Source organism: Oncorhynchus keta, unplaced genomic scaffold (genome assembly GCF_023373465.1).
Source record: "Oncorhynchus keta strain PuntledgeMale-10-30-2019 unplaced genomic scaffold, Oket_V2 Un_scaffold_4394_pilon_pilon, whole genome shotgun sequence".
NCBI lineage: Eukaryota > Metazoa > Chordata > Actinopteri > Salmoniformes > Salmonidae > Oncorhynchus > Oncorhynchus keta.
The window spans coordinates 254,126-273,113 of NW_026290944.1; the positions used below are offsets into that span (position 1 = coordinate 254,126).

The 18,988-nt window shown below is 39.2% G+C and overlaps 1 protein-coding gene and 1 long non-coding RNA gene across 51 annotated transcripts in view; one reads left to right on the top strand and one right to left on the bottom strand.

Annotated features, from left to right (window-relative positions):
- Positions 1-2,743: 2,743 nt before the first annotated feature.
- LOC127928898 (zinc finger protein 271-like) overlaps positions 2,744-18,988 on the top strand; it is a 94,488-nt gene continuing 78,243 nt past the window's right edge. The window contains exon 1 of the mRNA XM_052516488.1: positions 2,744-3,423. Coding sequence (XP_052372448.1) covers positions 3,006-3,423 — 418 coding nt within the window. The 5' untranslated portion in view covers positions 2,744-3,005. The remainder of the gene's footprint in view (positions 3,424-18,988) is intronic.
- Positions 10,627-13,542, bottom strand: LOC127928894 (uncharacterized). 50 transcript variants are annotated; one of them, XR_008132661.1, is made up of 8 exons: positions 13,299-13,446; positions 13,064-13,204; positions 12,735-12,969; positions 12,424-12,611; positions 12,283-12,376; positions 11,588-12,235; positions 11,192-11,415; positions 10,627-11,039 (listed from the first exon to the last, which is right to left on the bottom strand). It is a non-coding gene; the product is annotated as an uncharacterized LOC127928894 (long non-coding RNA). The 50 variants fall into 50 exon arrangements; XR_008132662.1 differs by having other exon boundaries at positions 11,153-11,415; XR_008132686.1 differs by lacking the exon at positions 10,627-11,039 and having other exon boundaries at positions 11,071-11,415; positions 11,588-12,047; positions 12,142-12,235.

Consider the following 18,988-nt stretch of genomic DNA (forward strand, 5'->3'; position numbering starts at 1 on the left):
ACTGGAAGTATTTGTACTTTAGTCAGGAAAAATTATTCTGATCAATTGTTGCTCCTGTTATTAAACAACACTTTAGTCAGGAAACAGCATGCGAATGGTCCATCAGCATCAAACACTTATCAAACACGCTTCTATTGAAGGGTTTTCTATTATACCCACAACACTTTAGTCAGGAAACAGCATGCGAATGGTCCATCAGCATCAAACACTTATCAAACACGCTTCTATTGAAGGGTTTTCTATTATACCCACAACACTTTAGTCAGGAAACAGCATGCGAAGGTCCATCAGCATCAAACACTTATTTTCTCTAGATGGCAAAACACGCTCTAACTTAAAGTGTGCAGGTGCCGAGCCCCGGAGTGTGTCCAAGAGCCCTGATTGGTTGGAATGAATCAGTAACCCTGATGGAGTTTCCTTCTACTAAGGCTTCAACTTAATCCTTCACCTCAGTAACCCTGATAGTTTCCTTTCACTAAAGGCTTCAACTTAATCCTTCACCTCAGTAACCCTGATAGTTTCCTTCTACTAAGGCTTCAACTTAATCCTTCACCTCAGTAACCCTGATGGAGTTTCCTTCTACTAAGGCTTCAACTTAATCCTTCACCTCAGTAACCCTGATAGTTTCCTTCCACTAAGGCTTCAACTTAATCCTTCACCTCAGTAACCCTGATAGTTTCCTTCTACTAAGGCTTCAACTTAATCCTTCACCTCAGTAACCCTGATAGTTTCCTTCCACTAAGGCTTCAACTTAATCCTTCACCTCAGTAACCCTGATAGTTTCCTTCCACTAAGGCTTCAACTTAATCCTTCACCTCAGTAACCCTGATAGTTTCCTTCCACTAAGGCTTCACCTCAGTAACCCTGATAGTTTCCTTCCACTAAGGCTTCAACTTAATCCTTCACCTCAGTAACAGTGACTGTATTCCACCCAAAAGGTGCCAAAATAGCTCCTCTTGTGACATAAACAGACAGTCATGCAGCGAACCTCCAAAAATACAGAGTTCACTCTTCCCACTGGGCACACCTTATGTTGAATAAATGTGATTTAGATGTGATTTCATTAAAACTGCATTAAATTAAATGTCCCCCCCACCTTTACACACCAGACAGTATCAATCAAACTCCTTTTCAACCTGTGTTCTTTGCTTCATTAGTCATTAGTCTGAGTCTGGGGCTCTAGGGGGTGGCATGGATTCCCCAGATAGAATTTGTATTTGTGCCCCCCCCCCCTCCTCCCCCAGTTTTGTTTCCCATAAACATAACAGATGGAATGTGAATTACCCGGTCTGCTTCTGCCAATGTAGCGCTGGCGGTCCCGTCAGTAGAGCAGACCAGGACGGAGATGTTATATGCCAGGTGAGAACTCATAATCTAAGGAGCGGTGAGGTAGGGGGATGTAATAATGTAATATTTAGTACTTAAAATCCCAAAATGCAGTCTGATTGGGCACCTAGCCATGCAACGTCCATAAGGTACCGCATTCATTATCTTGTTTAGGAAGCTCATTGGATCCCAGGGAGGTTTTTTTTTTCTCACAGAAAGGGGAAAAGGTTTTCAGACAGCTACAGCTGACAATAGACTAGCTAGTAGCTACTAGCTTCGATATGTTTTGAAAGCGGCGCGTTGAATAATTATAGCTAGTTGGCTAAGCTTTGGTCAGCATGGATAACCGAGAAATGGCTGGGCAAAAACTGAGGAACACCATGTCGAGAGCGATACCAAACTCACCGACCAGCCTACAGGCCCGACCACCGAGCCTGAGGACCCTAGCAGTAATTGTAATTCAGGGGAATTCATAATCTTCAACAGTTGTCGAAAGTGTGAGATGTGATGCATATAATCTTCAACAGTTGTCGAAAGTGTGAGATGTGATGCATATAATCTTCAACAGTTGTCGAAAGTGTGAGATGTGATGCATATAATCTTCAACAGTTGTCGAAAGTGTGAGATTTGATGCATATAATCTTCAACAGTTGTCGAAAGTGTGAGATGTGATGCATATAATCTTCAACAGTTGTCGAAAGTGTGAGATGTGATGCATATAATCTTCAACAGTTGTCGAAAGTGTGAGATGTGATGCGTAGCACAGCAGTTGTCTTTAATAAGCACGTTCCTCTCTTGTTGCTTAGCAATAGAACGGACTTTTCTCTTTCTGTCACCACTTCCCGGAAATAAATGATCCATTCATCATTCCAGTCACAGGGAAGTGCTTCATATATTCAACAGAAAAAAAAACAATGATAGGAATGACTGGAAACTACTTTAATTATAAGTAAATACAATTATGGTGCGCAGCCATCTTGGCCCTTCCAGCTTTAAACAGCGTCTCTTCGAGCGTATGAACTCGGTAGCACAGACAAGATCCATATTTTAGTGTATTATTTTACTTATTTCACCTTTATTTAACCAGGTGAACTTGAGAAATAATGCATTGCGGGACGATATCCGGAAATAAGTTAATAAATGTGTAATAACGCAAAAATAACACTTTGTACTTATAGTTAACCAGATCGTGACTACAATGAAGTTACTAAGTCTTTAGCCACACTGTGTTGTTACATTGGTGATTAAAAACTAATAATTCCTACCCCCCGACCTCTTTGATTCAGGGTTAAATGCGGGAAACATATTTCAGTTGAATTCATTCAGTTGTACTTGTAACTTGTCTGAAAATTAAATAAACATTTGACTCAACTGCGTTACCCACTCCAGTCAGCAGATGGCGGTCTGAGACTTTAAGGCGATGCTGCTGGTGTGACGTATAATGTAGTGGACGGAACTCTTCTTTCATCAGCAGCAACAGTTAGTCAGACACCTCGGTAGCTTGATAGACGAACCAATAAAACTCTTTAGACGTTTTGTGGTATATTAGCCACTGTGTTGTAAACACATTTCTGTCGTCTAACGTTAGTTATACCATTTACTGTCACATTTACGTTGTTATTAGTCAGCTAGCTGGCTGGTTAAGTTAGCATTAGCCTAGCTAGCTAACATCTCCGACCATGCGGTCACTAAGCTGCTCTCCTCCTGATAAAGAAGAGGAGGTCTGCTGGACGGAGAAAGAAGCTCTGGTGAAAGAGGAGGAGGAAGTTACAATACAAAAACAAGTAGAGGGTGAGGCTGTTGCCGTGAAAGAAGAAGAGAAAGACGTCTCAGTTAAAGAAGAGGAAGACTCGTTCAGAGTGAAAGAGGAGGAGGATGTTACAGTAAAAGAAGAGGAAGAGGAGAAAGAAGAGGATTCCGTTTTTGGAGTGAAGGAGGAGGAGGGGGAGGTGGCTGTCACATCCAAAAAGGAGGAAGAAGAGGAGGAAACTGGATATCTGGGCCCGGTTTCCCAAATACAACTTAAGGCATCCAATAATTATAATGATGAATTTAGCCATAAGATGGTTTTGAGAAACCGTTCCCTGATTAACACTAGTAAGTACTGTCTTAAATACAGAGGCGCAAACTCTGCAGTTGTTGAACTGGGGTTTGGTGTTAAAAGGGAAGTCTGTAGTCCATATTTGGACTTTTAAATTATTTATAGCCATTGATTCTTGAAGAATATAACACATGCCTCATGAGCTTAGTTCAACTGTTGTACCCCATCAGAACCCCAAATATATATATTTTTACTATAATGTTTAGAAACAATGTAAACCAACACTGTATAGCCTCAACATGGTTAAAACTATAATGTTGATATCATGGATGGTCAGTCCTTGCATCCATAGGTCTGTCTGTGAATTTGAGAGTAGTTACATTTCTCCAGCCCCATCCATCATCTCATTACCAAAACAGTGGTGGAATGTGTAATTACATCATCACATCATTGTTACATCATAAACGTTTATAAGTGGCTACCCTGCTGCCTCAACATGGTTAAAACTATACTGTTGATATCATGGATGGTCAGTCCTTGCATCCATAGATCTGTCTATGAATTTGAGCGACTGTCAAGTCAACACCTTATAATGTCTGAACATCGTGACGAGGTTATAAAAGCTATAAAAGCTTTTGTCTATGAATTTGAGAGTAGTTACATTTCTCCATCCATCATCTTATTACCAAAACAGTGACAGCTTTGTTATTGTTTCAAACTGCAGATTGATTGATGTGGGATTTAATTGGCAACAAAATGTCAGCCCTGAGCCTTGGTCGGTTGACATGTTTTATTGAGCCTTGGTCGGTTGACATGTTTTATTGAGACTTGGTCGGTTGACATGTTTTATTGAGACTTGGTCGGTTGACATGTTTTATTGAGACTTGGTCGGTTGACATGTTTTATTGAGCCTTGGTCGGTTGACATGTTTTATTGAGACTTGGTCGGTTGACATGTTTTATTGAGACTTGGTCGGTTGACATGTTTTATTGAGCCTTGGTCGGTTGACATGTTTTATTGAGCCTTGGTCGGTTGACATGTTTTATTGAGACTTGGTCGGTTGACATGTTTTTTGAGAGCCATGTTTTATTGAGACTTGGTCGGTTGACATGTTTTATTGAGCCTTGGTTGACATGTTTTATTGAGACTTGGTCGGTTGACATGTTTTATTGAGACTTGGTCGGTTGACACGTTTTATTGAGACTTGGTCGGTTGACACGTTTTATTGAGACTTGGTCGGTTGACATGTTTTATTGAGACTTGGTCGGTTGACATGTTTTATTGAGACTTGGTCGGTTGACATGTTTTATTGAGAGACATGTTTTATTGAGACTTGGTCGGTTGACATGTTTTATTGAGACTTGGTCGGTTGACATGTTTTATTGAGCCTTGGTCGGTTGACATGTTTTATTGAGACTTGGTCGGTTGACATGTTTTATTGAGACTTGGTCGGTTGACATGTTTTATTGAGACTTGGTCGGTTGACATGTTTTATTGAGCCTTGGTCGGTTGACATGTTTTATTGAGACTTGGTCGGTTGACATGTTTTATTGAGACTTGGTCGGTTGACATGTTTTATTGAGACTTGGTCGGTTGACATGTTTTATTGAGACTTGGTCGGTTGACATGTTTTATTGAGACTTGGTCGGTTGACATGTTTTATTGAGACTTGGTCGGTTGACATGTTTTATGTGTTTACTTAACCTTTTACCTTCAGACTGTGTGTCCACATGTACTTGTTGGTGAGAGACTTAACCTTTCTACAGAGGGATCATATTATTGTGTAGCCAAAAACTGTTCAGATGTTTTTTGTGAGAAGACTGATTTTCAGGATGTCTCATGGATGTCTCCTGTATTATCAACCAATCCTGGATCGCCTCCTGTATTATCAACCAATCCTGGATCGCCCCCTGTATTATCAACCAATCCTGGATCGCCCCCTGTATTATCAACCAATCCTGGATCGCCCCCTGTATTATCAACCAATCCTGGATCGCCCCCTGTATTATCAACCAATCCTGAATAGAAACTTTATACAGTATAGCATTAGTTTAAAACTAAAATGGACCAATCCTGGATCGCCCCCTGTATTATCAGCCACTGAAATAGGAGACTTTGTCTCCTCTCCGTTTGTTTATCAACCCAGAGTGAAACCAAAACACCCCATGTAATTGGCAACCTGGTGACTCAGAGTTCACGTTTTATTAAACAAGTAGGATGACCACCGTGGGGGAAAATAAACTGATATTCACCATCTGGGACCATTCAACAGTCTAGATTTACCAGGTTATTACTAAATAAACTGTTTTATTGGGACCATTGGTCTAGATTTACCAGGTTATTACTAAATAAACTGTTCACCATTGGGACCATTCAGAGTCTAGATTTACCAGGTTATTACTAAATAAACTGTTCACCATCTGGGACCATTCAGCAGTCTAGATTTACCAGTTTTATTACTAAATAAACTGTTCACCATCTGGGACCATTCAACAGTCTAGATTTACCAGGTTATTACTAAATAAACTGTTTACCATCTGGGACCATTCAACAGTCTAGATTTACCAGGTTTTACTAAATAAACTGTTCACCATCTGGGACCATGTTTTATTGAGCAGGTTATTACTAAATAAACTGTTCACCATTGGGACCATTCGGACGCAAACACTAGATTATTGAGGACATTTAAACGAGCCTTACAAGTATAATCAGAAAGTAGAGTGTTAAATGCGGCAGGTGTTTGGTTAGAGCATTGGGCCAGTAACGAAATGTTTTATCCCTGAGACGAACAAGGTAAAAATGTTTTCTGAGAACAAGGTTCCACTGTTCTTAACTGACTTGGTCGTTTACATCCTTGTTAGTGAGCACTTGGCAAAGATAATTTCCATTGAGCTTATCAAAAAAGCTGATTAAACAACATGATCATTGACATGTTTTATTGAGACAATAAATGGCCACTCTAAAATGTGCCATTTTGTCACACAACACAATGCCACAGATGTCTGAAGTTTTGAGGAGCATGCAATTGGCATTGACTACAGGAATGTCCACCTGTGCTTGGCCAGATAATCAAATGTTTTTTCTATTGCCGCCTTCAATGTTTTTTAAAAGAATTTGTCGGTACGTTGACCGGCCTCACACTGCAGACTTCATGGCATGTTTGAGTGAGCGGTTTGCTGATGTCAACGTTTGAACAGAGTGTTATGGTGGCTTGGGGTTACAGTTTTGAGGCTAAGCTACGGAAAATGAACACAATTGCATTTTATTGATGGCAGTTTGAATGCACAGAGATGTGAGACTTGGATCCTGAGGCCATGTTTTATTGAGATTCATCCGTTGCCATCACCACTATTCCTGGAAGCTGAGACTTCCCAGTTCTTCCATGGCCTAGCATACTTACCAGACATGTCACCCATTGAGCATGTTTGGGATGCTCTGGTCGGTACGACATCTGTTTATTTTATTTACCAAATCATGAGCGCAAACCACACACAAGTCAGAGTTAGTTATCAAAGTCCATCTTTTTATTGAACTATCACAACCCTGTGACTCTCAGGTAATTCAGTGTTTTTGAGATTCTCTGAGAGCCCCTTCCACATTGCAATAGATTTTGACTTTCAACAGTTCAGTATCTCTAATGAAAAGTTGAGAGTCCCAACATAATGCAAATAGGATCCTTTATAGCAAAGACAGGATAAGACGGCATCGGCATAATTCATTGTTCAGCTTTGTCTCCTTTCTCAAACCCCAGAACCTTAAACCAATCCTCCATATCAACAGGCTATATCAAATCCATCCTATCTTGACAAGATCAGAACACACTGACTTTATTGAGACATTGTGGAGCCAAGAGATACACGCTTGATGGTCCCTTGACCTCTCCCCTCTCTGAGGCCCATGCAACTTAGTCTTGACATAGAACAGATACTGCAACCCCGCCACAGTATTATACAAAAATACCATTCTGATGAGAGATAACTTACAAACATATGATGAATATAAAACATCTTACCTATGTTTACCAACAAATTCCTGATTATTCCCTAACACATCGTGTTCTATTGAGCCATTATCAGCAAATTGACAGCCATTGAAGACTTGGTGGGACAATGTTTCACAGGCCACAATCAACAGCCTGATCAACTCTATGTGAAGGAGTTTGCTGCATGAGGCAAATGGTCCCACCAGATACCGGCTGTTTTCTGATCCACTACCTTTTTATACATGTTATTGTGACCAACAGATGCATATCTGTATTCCCAGTCATGTGAAATCCATAGATTAGGGCCTAATGAATTTATAGAAATGGACTGATTTTCCTTATATAAAGGGATCACTAAAATCTTTGAAATTGTTGCATGTTGCGTTTCTGTTTCTAGTTTATTTATAGTTTATAGTTTATAGTTTATAGGATAGTGTATGTTTATAGTTCCTGTTTATAGTTTATAGTTCCTGTATTATAAAATCTTCATCGCCCCTGTTTTGCTCCAACATAGAGCTTATTATTATTATATTATTATATTATTATTATATTATTATTATTATATTATTATTATATTATTATTATATTATTATATTCATATTATATTATTATATTATTATTATATTATATATTCATATTATATTCATATTATATTATTATATTCATATTATATTATTATTATATTATTATATTCATATTATATTATTATACCATATTATATTATTATATTATTATTATATTATATATTCATATTATATTATTATTATATTATTATATTCATATTATATTATTATTATATTATTATATTCATGTTATATTCATATTATATTATATATTATATTATTAATATATTATTATTATATTATATTTATATTTATATTATTATTATATTATATATTATTATTATTCATATTATATTATTATATTCATATTATATGATTATATTAATATTATATACATATTATATTATTATATTCATATTATATTATATTCATATTATATTATATATTATTATTCATATTATATTATTATATTCATATTATATTCATAACTTGCAGTTTCCTCATTAGCAGGGAGGGGCCTATATTGCTGACTAAAAGTCTGCTTAGAGTTTCAGCAACTGTAATAACTTATGCTCCTTGACAAGCTCGTAGCAAAGCCAAAGAGCATTTTACAGGTTGAAGTTGAAGTGTTTTTTAAAAAGTATAAACCAGTTGATTTGAGACGATGGCAAAACATTTTTTTTTGCAGATTTGCTTCAACAGTCTAGATTTACCAGGTTTATAGTTCTAAAGAAATAGCATTTTACTGGTTGAAGTGTTTTTTAGTATAAAGCAGTTGCCCCATGCAGATTTACTCCTTTAAGTTTCTGTATTAAGCAGCGACGACTTTCTGCAAGCACATTGCCCTCGTGCAATTTTAGCAAACACAGAAAGGTTCCTGATATTCTAGAATCATCCATTTTACTACAAGAGTAAAAAAACATAAGACTAAATACGACCGTTGTTGATCACTGACTGTCATTCCTCCTTTGGCCGCCTTTCCTTCCAGTTCTCTGCTGCCAATGACTGGAACGAACTACAAAAATCTCTGAAACTGGAAACACTTATCTCCCTCACTAGCTTTAAGCACCAACTGTCAGAGCAGCTCACAGATCACTTCACCTATACATAGCCCACCTATAATTTAGCCCAAACAACTACCTCTTTCCCACCTGTATTTAATTAATTAATTTATTTTGCTCCTTTGCACCCCATTATTTTTATTTCTACTTTGCACATTCTTCCATTGCAAAACTACCATTCCAGTGTTTTACTTGCTATATTGTATTTACTTTGCCACCATGGCCTTTTTTGCCTTTACCTCCCTTCTCACCTCATTTGCTCACATTGTATATAGACTTGTTTATACTGTATTATTGACTGTATGTTTGTTTTACTCCTTGTGTAACTCTGTGTCGTTGTATCTGTCGAACTGCTTTGCTTTATCTTGGCCAGGTCGCAATTGTAAATGAGAACTTGTTCTCAACTTGCCTACCTGGTTAAATAAAGGTGAAATAAAAAATAAATAAACATTTTAAGACAATTGTCAAATAAGTTTATCAAAGCGTTTAAATGTCATTATAGACGTAAATTGTTGCACAACATCCTGGGCATCACCTTTTCTTTGCTTAAAGAAACAGTTGACTTCTGTTGTGAGCCTTTAACCATCTGTCTGACTTTGTCGTTCACACAGGAGAGAGACGTGACTGTGGTGGATCCTCTGGGGAGCCTCAACAACCTCATGACGCAGACGAAGCAGAGAAGAGTCTCTCCACATCAGAACGTCTGATAAAACACAGGCAGAGACTCACAGGGAAGAAACTTCACCACTGCTCTGACTGTGGGAAGAGTTACTCAAGATCTGATTCACTACAACTTCACCAGAGAATTCACACAGGAGACAATTCTCACCGCTGCTCTGACTGTGGGAAGAGATTCACCTCTTCAGCAGACCTTAAAAAACATTTGAGAGTCCACACAGGAGAGAAACCTTATAGCTGTGATCAATGTGGGAAGAGTTTTACACGTACAAGTAATCTGAAAACACACCAGAGAATACACACAGGAGAGAAACATCATAGCTGTGATCAATGTGGGAAGAGGTTTTCTTCATCTAGCCATCTGACTACACACCAGAGAACACACACAGGAGAGAAACCTCATCACTGCTCTGACTGTGGAAAGAGTTACTCAAGATCAGATTCACTGAAAGTGCACCAGAGAATTCACACTGGGGAAAAACCTTATAGCTGTTTTCAATGTGGGAAGCGTTGTAATAACACAAACAGCCTGAAAACACACCAGAGAATTCACACTGGAGAAAAACCTTATAACTGTGATCAGTGTGGAAAGAGTTTTAATGATACAAGCAGCCTGAAAACACACCAGAGAATTCACACGGGAGATAAACCTTATAGCTGCTCTGATTGTGGGAAGACCTTTTCAAAATTATATACATTGCAATCCCACCAGAGAATTCACACTGGAGAGAAACCTTATAGCTGCTCTGACTGTGGGAAGACCTTTTCAAAATTATATACATTACAATCACACCAGAGAATACACACAGGAGAGAAACCTTACAGCTGTGATCAATGTGGAAAGAGTTTTGTTACGTCTAGCCATCTGACTATACACCGGAGAATACACACAGGAGAGAAGCCTTATATCTGTGATCAATGTGGGAAGAGATACTCTGATAAAAGATGTCTGATTAAACATCAGAAAGTACATACATGAAGGACTTGTTTCATGATATCAATGAAATGATGTCACAATGTAGAATGTTTTAACATTGTAGTAGGAGTATTTTAATGATGTCACAATGTAGAATGTTTTAACATTGTAGTAGGATCATTCTAATGACGTCACAATGTAGAAGCCTAAATGTTTGTCTCCTGTTCTATTGATTTCAGCATGATGTGGATATTAGCTTCATCAGGGGAAAAATCCAGGTTTTGAAAGAGTCCTATTTATGTGATTTAACAAAAAAAAGTGTTGCATTAGCAACCCACTTGAATGAAATGCAACACTTCAAAATGTAGCCGACTGTCTTCTGCAGATTATCTAACAAGAAACAATCTGATTTCCCCCCTAATCATATATACCCCTCTATACCTCTATATTTCCCCCCTAATCATATATACCCCTCTATATTTCCCCCCTAATCATATATATTTCCCCCTCTATATTTCCCCCCTAATCATATATACCCCTCTATACCCCTATATTTCCCCCCTAATCATATATACCCCTCTATACCTCTATATTTCCCCCCTAATCATATATACCCCTCTATACCTCTATATTTCCCCCCTAATCATATATACCCCTCTATACCTCTATATTTCCCCCCTAATCATATATACCCCTCTATACCTCTATATTTCCCCCCTAATCATATATACCTCTATATTTCCCCCCTAATCATATATACCCCTCTATACCTCTATATTTCCCCCCTAATCATATATACCCCTCTATACCTCTATATTTCCCCCCTAATCATATATACCCCTCTATACCTCTATTTCCCCCCTAATCATATATACCCCTCTATATATTTCCCCTAATCATATATACCCCTCTATACCTCTATATTTCCCCCCTAATCATATATACCCCTCTATACCTCTATATATTCCCCTAATCTATATTCCCCTAATATTTCCCCCTAATCATATATACCCTCTATACCTCTATATTTCCCCCCTAATCATATATACCCCTCTATACCTCTATATTTCCCCCCTAATCATATATACCCCTCTATACCCCTATATTTCCCCCCTAATCATATATACCTCTCTATACCTCTATATTTCCCCCTAATCATATATACCCCTCTATACCTCTATATTTCCCCCCTAATCTATATCAGTGATTTATTGTTAATTGACAAAACAAGTGTTTTTCGTGTTTGTGTAGTTAATAAGGTGTTTTTTTTTTAAATACACAAGTAATATGTTTGTGTCGATAAAACGTTAAAACTGTTTTGACATTGAGGCTATCCCACCTAGTGTCATTGAAAAGAAGACTGTTTTGACATTGGGGCTATCCCACCTAGTGTCATTGAAAAGAAGACTGTTTTGACATTGGGGCTATCCCACCTAGTGTCATTGAAAAGAAGACTGTTTTGACATTGGGGCTATCCCACCTAGTGTCATTGAAAAGAAGACTGTTTTGACATTGGGGCTATCCCACCTAGTGTCATTGAAAAGAAGACTGTTTTGACATTGAGGCTATCCCACCTAGTGTCATTGAAAAGAAGACTGTTTTGACATTGGGGCTATCCCACCTAGTGTCATTGAAAAGAAGACTGTTTTGACATTGGGGCTATCCCACCTAGTGTCATTGAAAATAAGACTGTTTTGACATTGAGGCTATCCCACCTAGTGTCATTGAAAAGAAGACTGTTTTGACATTGAGGCTATCCCACCTAGTGTCATTGAAAAGAAGACTGTTTTGACATTGAGGCTATCCCACCTAGTGTCATTGAAAAGAAGACTGTTTTGACATTGGGGCTATCCCACCTAGTGTCATTGAAAAGAAGACTGTTTTGACATTGAGGCTATCCCACCTAGTGTCATTGAAAAGAAGACTGTTTTGACATTGAGGCTATCCCACCTAGTGTCATTGAAAAGAAGACTGTTTTGACATTGAGGCTATCCCACCTAGTGTCATTGAAAAGAAGACTGTTTTGACATTGAGGCTATCCCACCTAGTGTCATTGAAAAGAAGACTGTTTTGACATTGGGGCTATCCCACCTAGTGTCATTGAAAAGAAGACTGTTTTGACATTGGGGCTATAAAGAAGACTGTTTTGACATTGGGGCTATCCCACCTAGTGTCATTGAAAAGAAGACTGTTTTGACATTGAGGCTATCCCACCTAGTGTCATTGAAAAGAAGACTGTTTTGACATTGAGGCTATCCCACCTAGTGTCATTGAAAAGAAGACTGTTTTGACATTGAGGCTATCCCACCTAGTGTCATTGAAAAGAAGACTGTTTTGACATTGAGGCTATCCCACCTAGTGTCATTGAAAAGAAGACTGTTTTGACATTGAGGCTATCCCACCTAGTGTCATTGAAAAGAAGACTGTTTTGACATTGGGGCTATCCCACCTAGTGTCATTGAAAAGAAGACTGTTTTGACATTGGGGCTATCCCACCTAGTGTCATTGAAAAGAAGACTGTTTTGACATTGAGGCTATCCCACCTAGTGTCATTGAAAAGAAGACTGTTTTGACATTGAGGCTATCCCACCTAGTGTCATTGAAAAGAAGACTGTTTTGACATTGAGGCTATCCCACCTAGTGTCATTGAAAAGAAGACTGTTTTGACATTTAGGCTATCCCACCTAGTGTCATTGAAAAGAAGACTGTTTTGACATTGGGGCTATCCCACCTAGTGTCATTGAAAAGAAGACTGTTTTGACATTGGGGCTATCCCACCTAGTGTCATTGAAAAGAAGACTGTTTTGACATTGGGGCTATCCCACCTAGTGTCATTGAAAAGAAGACTGTTTTGACATTGAGGCTATCCCACCTAGTGTCATTGAAAAGAAGACGATGCCCGACGTCCAATCTACGTTCGGTTTTGGTTGAACGTTGAAAAAAACGTTTTTTTCCCCTGAATCGTTTCAACGACTCCACTGGATCAACCTAATTTGAACGTTCTTGAGGTTTATGAACAATCATACATCACTCCTAGTATTTACACACACAGTATTTCTTTACAACATTCAATTGCTAATTGTCTTTATTGATTATTGCCAAAACGTATTGACAAAGGGGTCTACATTCGGTTTTGATATTTCATATTACATAAATGTAATGTAACATTTAGTAATCCTAATTATTTACGCAACTAACTTACAATTTATTTTTGTATAATTATATTGTTTACTAACAATGTCGTAAATCAAGCTTATAGTTTGTGCCAGGAGTCATTACATCATATTCTTACTATTTTAATCAATGGTCTTTCCTTATAATGATCATTATTCTTTGTTTGTTGTGTAGTAAATATTTCCGTTTTTATTTTCATTGCTTTATAATTTTCCTGTGAAGCCCATTGTGTTGAATCCATGTCTGAAATGTTCTATATAAATAAAGCTTGATTTGATTTGAACATATTGTAAAACAATGAACCCAATGACTGACCAATCAACAGACTTTTGCAAAACAAATTAATCCAGTGACTGACCAATCAACAGACTTTTGCAAAACCAATGAACAAATATTTGCGAAAGCAACACATATCTTGGTGTATCTTACTATGAAAGACAGTAGAAGTTCATATTTGCGAGAGCAACACATATCTTGGTGTATCTTACTATGAAAGACAGTAGAAGTTCATATTTGCGAGAGCAACACATATCTTGGTGTATCTTACTATGAAAGACAGTAGAAGTTCATATTTGCGAGAGCAACACATATCTTGGTGTATCTTACTATGAAAGACAGTATAAGTTCAGTATATCTTCCACTATGTCAAAATTGTGCACGTTATGTAAGTTTATTATCACATTTCAAGCCAGTACATTTTGTACAATACGTCAAAGGATTCTACTACTGAAAACTGAAACAAACAAATGGATCAAACAGCAGGTCCTGGACAGGTAGCATGTCCGGTGAACAGGTCAGGGTTCCATAGCCGCAGGAAGAACAGTTGAAACTGGATCAGCAGCACGACCAGGTGGTCTGCGGACAGCCAGGAGTCATCAGGCCAAGTGGTCCCAACATACGGTCCTCGGGCTCAGGTCCTCCGAAAGAAGAGAGAGAGAAATGGAAGAATTAGAGGGAGCATACTTAAGTTCACACGGGACACTAGATAACACAGGAGAATTGTGTGACCTCACCTCTCTGGCTGTAGAAGTGTTCATCCTAACCAGTCCTTCAACAGCTCTCTGACTGAGCTCCACCCTCACTGGGTCTTCAGAGGAGAGGAAGGCTGAGGAGGGATGGAAGGATGAATGGATCAATCAGTCAACAAGTCAAAATCAAATCTAATTTTATTTGTCACATACACATGGTTAGCAGATGTTAATGCGAGTGTAGCGAAATGCTTGTGCTTCTAGTTCCGACAATGCAGTGATAATCAACAAGTAATCTAACTAACAATTCCAAAACTACTGTCTTATACACAGTGTAAGGGGATAAGGAATATGTACATAAGGATATATGAATGAGTGATGGTACAGAGCAGCATACAGTAGATGGTATCGAGTACAGTATATACATATGAGATGAGTGTGTAGACAAAGTAAACAAAGTGGCATAGTTAAAGTGGCTAGTGATACATGTATTACATAAGGATGCAGTCGATGATGTAGAGTACAGTATATACGTATGCATATGAGATGAATAATGTAGGGTAAGTAACATTATATAAGGTAGCATTGTTTAAAGTGGCTAGTGATATATTTACATCATTTCCCATCAATTCCCATTATTAAAGTGGCTGCAGTTGGGTCAGTGTCAATGACAGTGTGTTGGCAGCAGCCACTCAATGTTAGTGGTGGCTGTTTAACAGTCTGATGGCCTTGAGATAGAAGCTGTTTTTCAGTCTCTCGGTCCCAGCTTTGATGCACCTGTACTGACCTCGCCTTCTGGATGATAGCGGGGTGAACAGGCAGTGGTTCGGGTGGTTGATGTCCTTGATGATCTTTATGGCCTTCCTGTAACAACGGGTGGTGTAGGTGTCCTGGAGGGCAGGTAGTTTGCCCCGGTGATGCGTTGTGCAGTCCTCACTACCCTCTGGAGAGCCTTACGGTTGAGGGCGGAGCAGTTGCCGTACCAGGCGGTGATACAGCCCGCCAGGATGCTCTCGATTGTGCATCTGTAGAAGTTTGTGAGTGCTTTTGGTGACAAGCCGAATTTCTTCAGCCTCCTGAGGTTGAATAGGCGCTGCTGCGCCTTCTTCACGACGCTGTCAGTGTGAGTGGACCAATTCAGTTTGTCTGTGATGTGTATGCCGAGGAACTTAAAACTAGCTACCCTCTCCACTACTGTTCCATCGATGTGGATATGCCGAGGGGGTGTTCCCTCTGCTGTTTCAGTCAGTAATATAAAGAGAGTGTTGATCATCTCCCACCCATGGAGAGACCTTTATACTGTATCCAGGGTTGGGTAGGTTACTTTCTAAATGTAATCTGTTAGTTACTAGTTACCTGTCTAAAAGTGTCATCAGTAATCTGTTAGTTACTAGTTACCTGTCATCAGTAACATAACTTGGATTCCCCAAACTCACTAATGTAATCTGATTACTTTCTAAATGTAATCTGTTAGTTACTAGTTACCTGTCTAAAAGTGGCATCAGTAACACAACTGTTGGATTCCCCAAACTCACTAATGTAATCGGATTACTATCTAAATGTAATCTGTTAGTTACTAGTTACCTGTCTAACAGTGTCATCACTTTTAGACACCAAACTCTGTAATGTAATCTGATTACTTTCTCCTCAAGAGGTTCACAGTCATAAAATCTATAACCTCTATAACCACACTGGTCACCCTAATGCCTAACCCTAACCATAAATAACCCTAACATTAACCACACTGTTAACCCTAATGCCTAACCCTAACCTTAAATAACCCTAACATTAACCACACTGCTAACCCTAATGCCTAACATTAACCACACTGCTAACTCTAATGATGGTTCTGGTCATGGCTGGGGTCAAACAGGGTTCAAACTGACCTTCAGACCCTCAGAAACCACCACTAGAATATTCACACAGAAGCCTGGTAGGGAGAATATTGTATTTTTTAATGAACCTTTTCTGTCTTACTGTTCTAGCATCTGAATCAGAGGTGATATGGGATATGATATATGTCCTGTCTAGGTCGGTGATAGGGTAGAAAATTGAATCAGAGGTGATATGGGATATGATATATGTCCTGTCTAGGTCGGTGATAGGGTAGAATATTGAATCAGAGGTGATATGATATATGTCCTGTCTAGGTCGGTAATAGGGTAGAATATTGAATCAGAGGTGATAAGGGATATGATATATGTCCTGTCTAGGTCGGTGATAGGGTAGAATATTGAATCAGAGGTGATAAGGGATATGATATATGTCCTGTCTAGGTCGGTGATAGGGTAGAATATTGAATCAGAGGTGATATGATATATGTCCTGTCTAGGTCGGTAATAGGGTAGAATATTGAATCAGAGGTGATAAGGGATATGATATATGTCCTGTCTAGGTCAGTTCTACATCTACACATACAGTTTAAATGTCACAAATAAACTGCTTTTCACAGATGTTCTACTTCCCTAACATTAAAACAAATTATACATTTTCCCATACGATTCAAGATTTTTTTTTTAATCACAACGTTACAGTATTTTTTTTATTACTTAGGCTACCCAGCATTCCCTGCGAAGCCTTTGCTTCAGGAAATAGTTGTGAATGCAGCTGCAGAGCATGTTTATAGTGTGTCGGTTTCGGTTGGTGGGGTTTTTCGTGCAAGGGCTTTTTTTTTGTTGTCGTTTTGTTATTGTCATATTTCATCACATTTACTCGTCGACGTTACATTCTTTGCAAATTAAGCAAGCACATTACCCCTCATACACTTACCGGGTATTATCAATGGCCCCCCCCCTCCCCAAAAATATTTTGTGATGAAGTGACGTTACGAAAATTTCAGAGGTACATGATTGGCTTACAACCAATTGAAACAAGCTAGGCTCTTCATTGGCGTTTTTATTGCTCTCTTTCACTGAATTGGAACAAGCTGAAGCATCTGATTGGAGGAGAGGAGTAATGGAACAATTGGAATAGAGAGGAATACGTGAAAGGATCACACAAAGAAATTGCCCGGATAATGGGGGCGGGGTTTTGCTGGGTGACAAGAGGACCGGTTCTTCTCTGTTCAAGGAAGAGGGGAAATGGGGGCGGGGTTTTGCTGGGTGAGAGGAGGACCGGTTCTTCTCAGTCCAAGGAAGAGGGGAAATGGGGGCGGGGTTTTGCCGGGTGACAAGAGGACCGGTTCTTCTCTGTCCAAGGAAGAGGGGAAATGGGGGCGGGGTTTTGCTGGGTGACAAGAGGACCGGTTCTTCTCTGTTCAAGGAAGAGGGGAAATGGGGGCGGGGTTTTGCCGGGTGACAAGAGGACCGGTGCTTCTCTGTTCAAGGAAGAGGGGAAAATGGGGGCGGGATTTTGCTGGGTGAGAGGAGGACCGGTTCTTCTCAGTTCCAAGGAAGAGGGGGAAAATGGGGGCGGGGTTTTGCTGGGTGAGAGGAGGACCGGTTCTTCTCAGTCCAAGGAAGAGGGGGAAATGGGGGCGGGGTTTTGCCAGGTGACAAGAGGACCGGTCTCTGTCCAAGGAAGAGGGGAAAATGGGGGCGGGGTTTTGCTGGGTGACAAGAGGACCGGTTCTTCTCTGTTCAAGGAAGAGGGGAAATGGGGGCGGGGTTTTGCTGGGTGATCCAAGAGGACATTTAATTCTTCAGCCTCTCTTCAAAGAAGAGGGGAACCATGGGGGCGGGGTTTTGCTGGGAATGTATTGGAGTGACCGTGTTCTTCTCAGTCCAAGGAAGAGGGGGAAAATGGGGGCGGGGTTTTGCTGGGTGACACAGGCCTATTTCTTCTCAGTCCACCAGGAAGTCAGGTGGATGTATAAATGGTGATAGGGTGCCGGGTGTTTTGCTGGGTGACAAGAGGACCAGGTTCTTCTCACCGTCAGCTGGATGTATAACATGGTGATAGGGCGCCTGGAGCATTGATTGATTGGCGTTACACCATCAAGAGCAGTTTGAAGAAAGTGCCTCTGGGCCACTGACCCGTGGACATGTTCAAAAAATATATATATATATAAAATAACAAAAATAAAAACAGTAAGTTATTCATGTATTATTATTATTATTATTATTATTATTATTATTATTATTATTATTATTATTATTATTATTCATTTTATTTTTTAAATTTCACTCCTTTTTCGTGGTATCCAATTGTTTAGTAGCTACTCAAATCAAATCAAATCAAATTGATTTATATAGCCCTTCGTACATCAGCTGATATCTCAAAGTGCTGTACAGAAACCCAGCCTAAAACCCCAAACAGCAAGCAATGCAGGTGTAGAAGC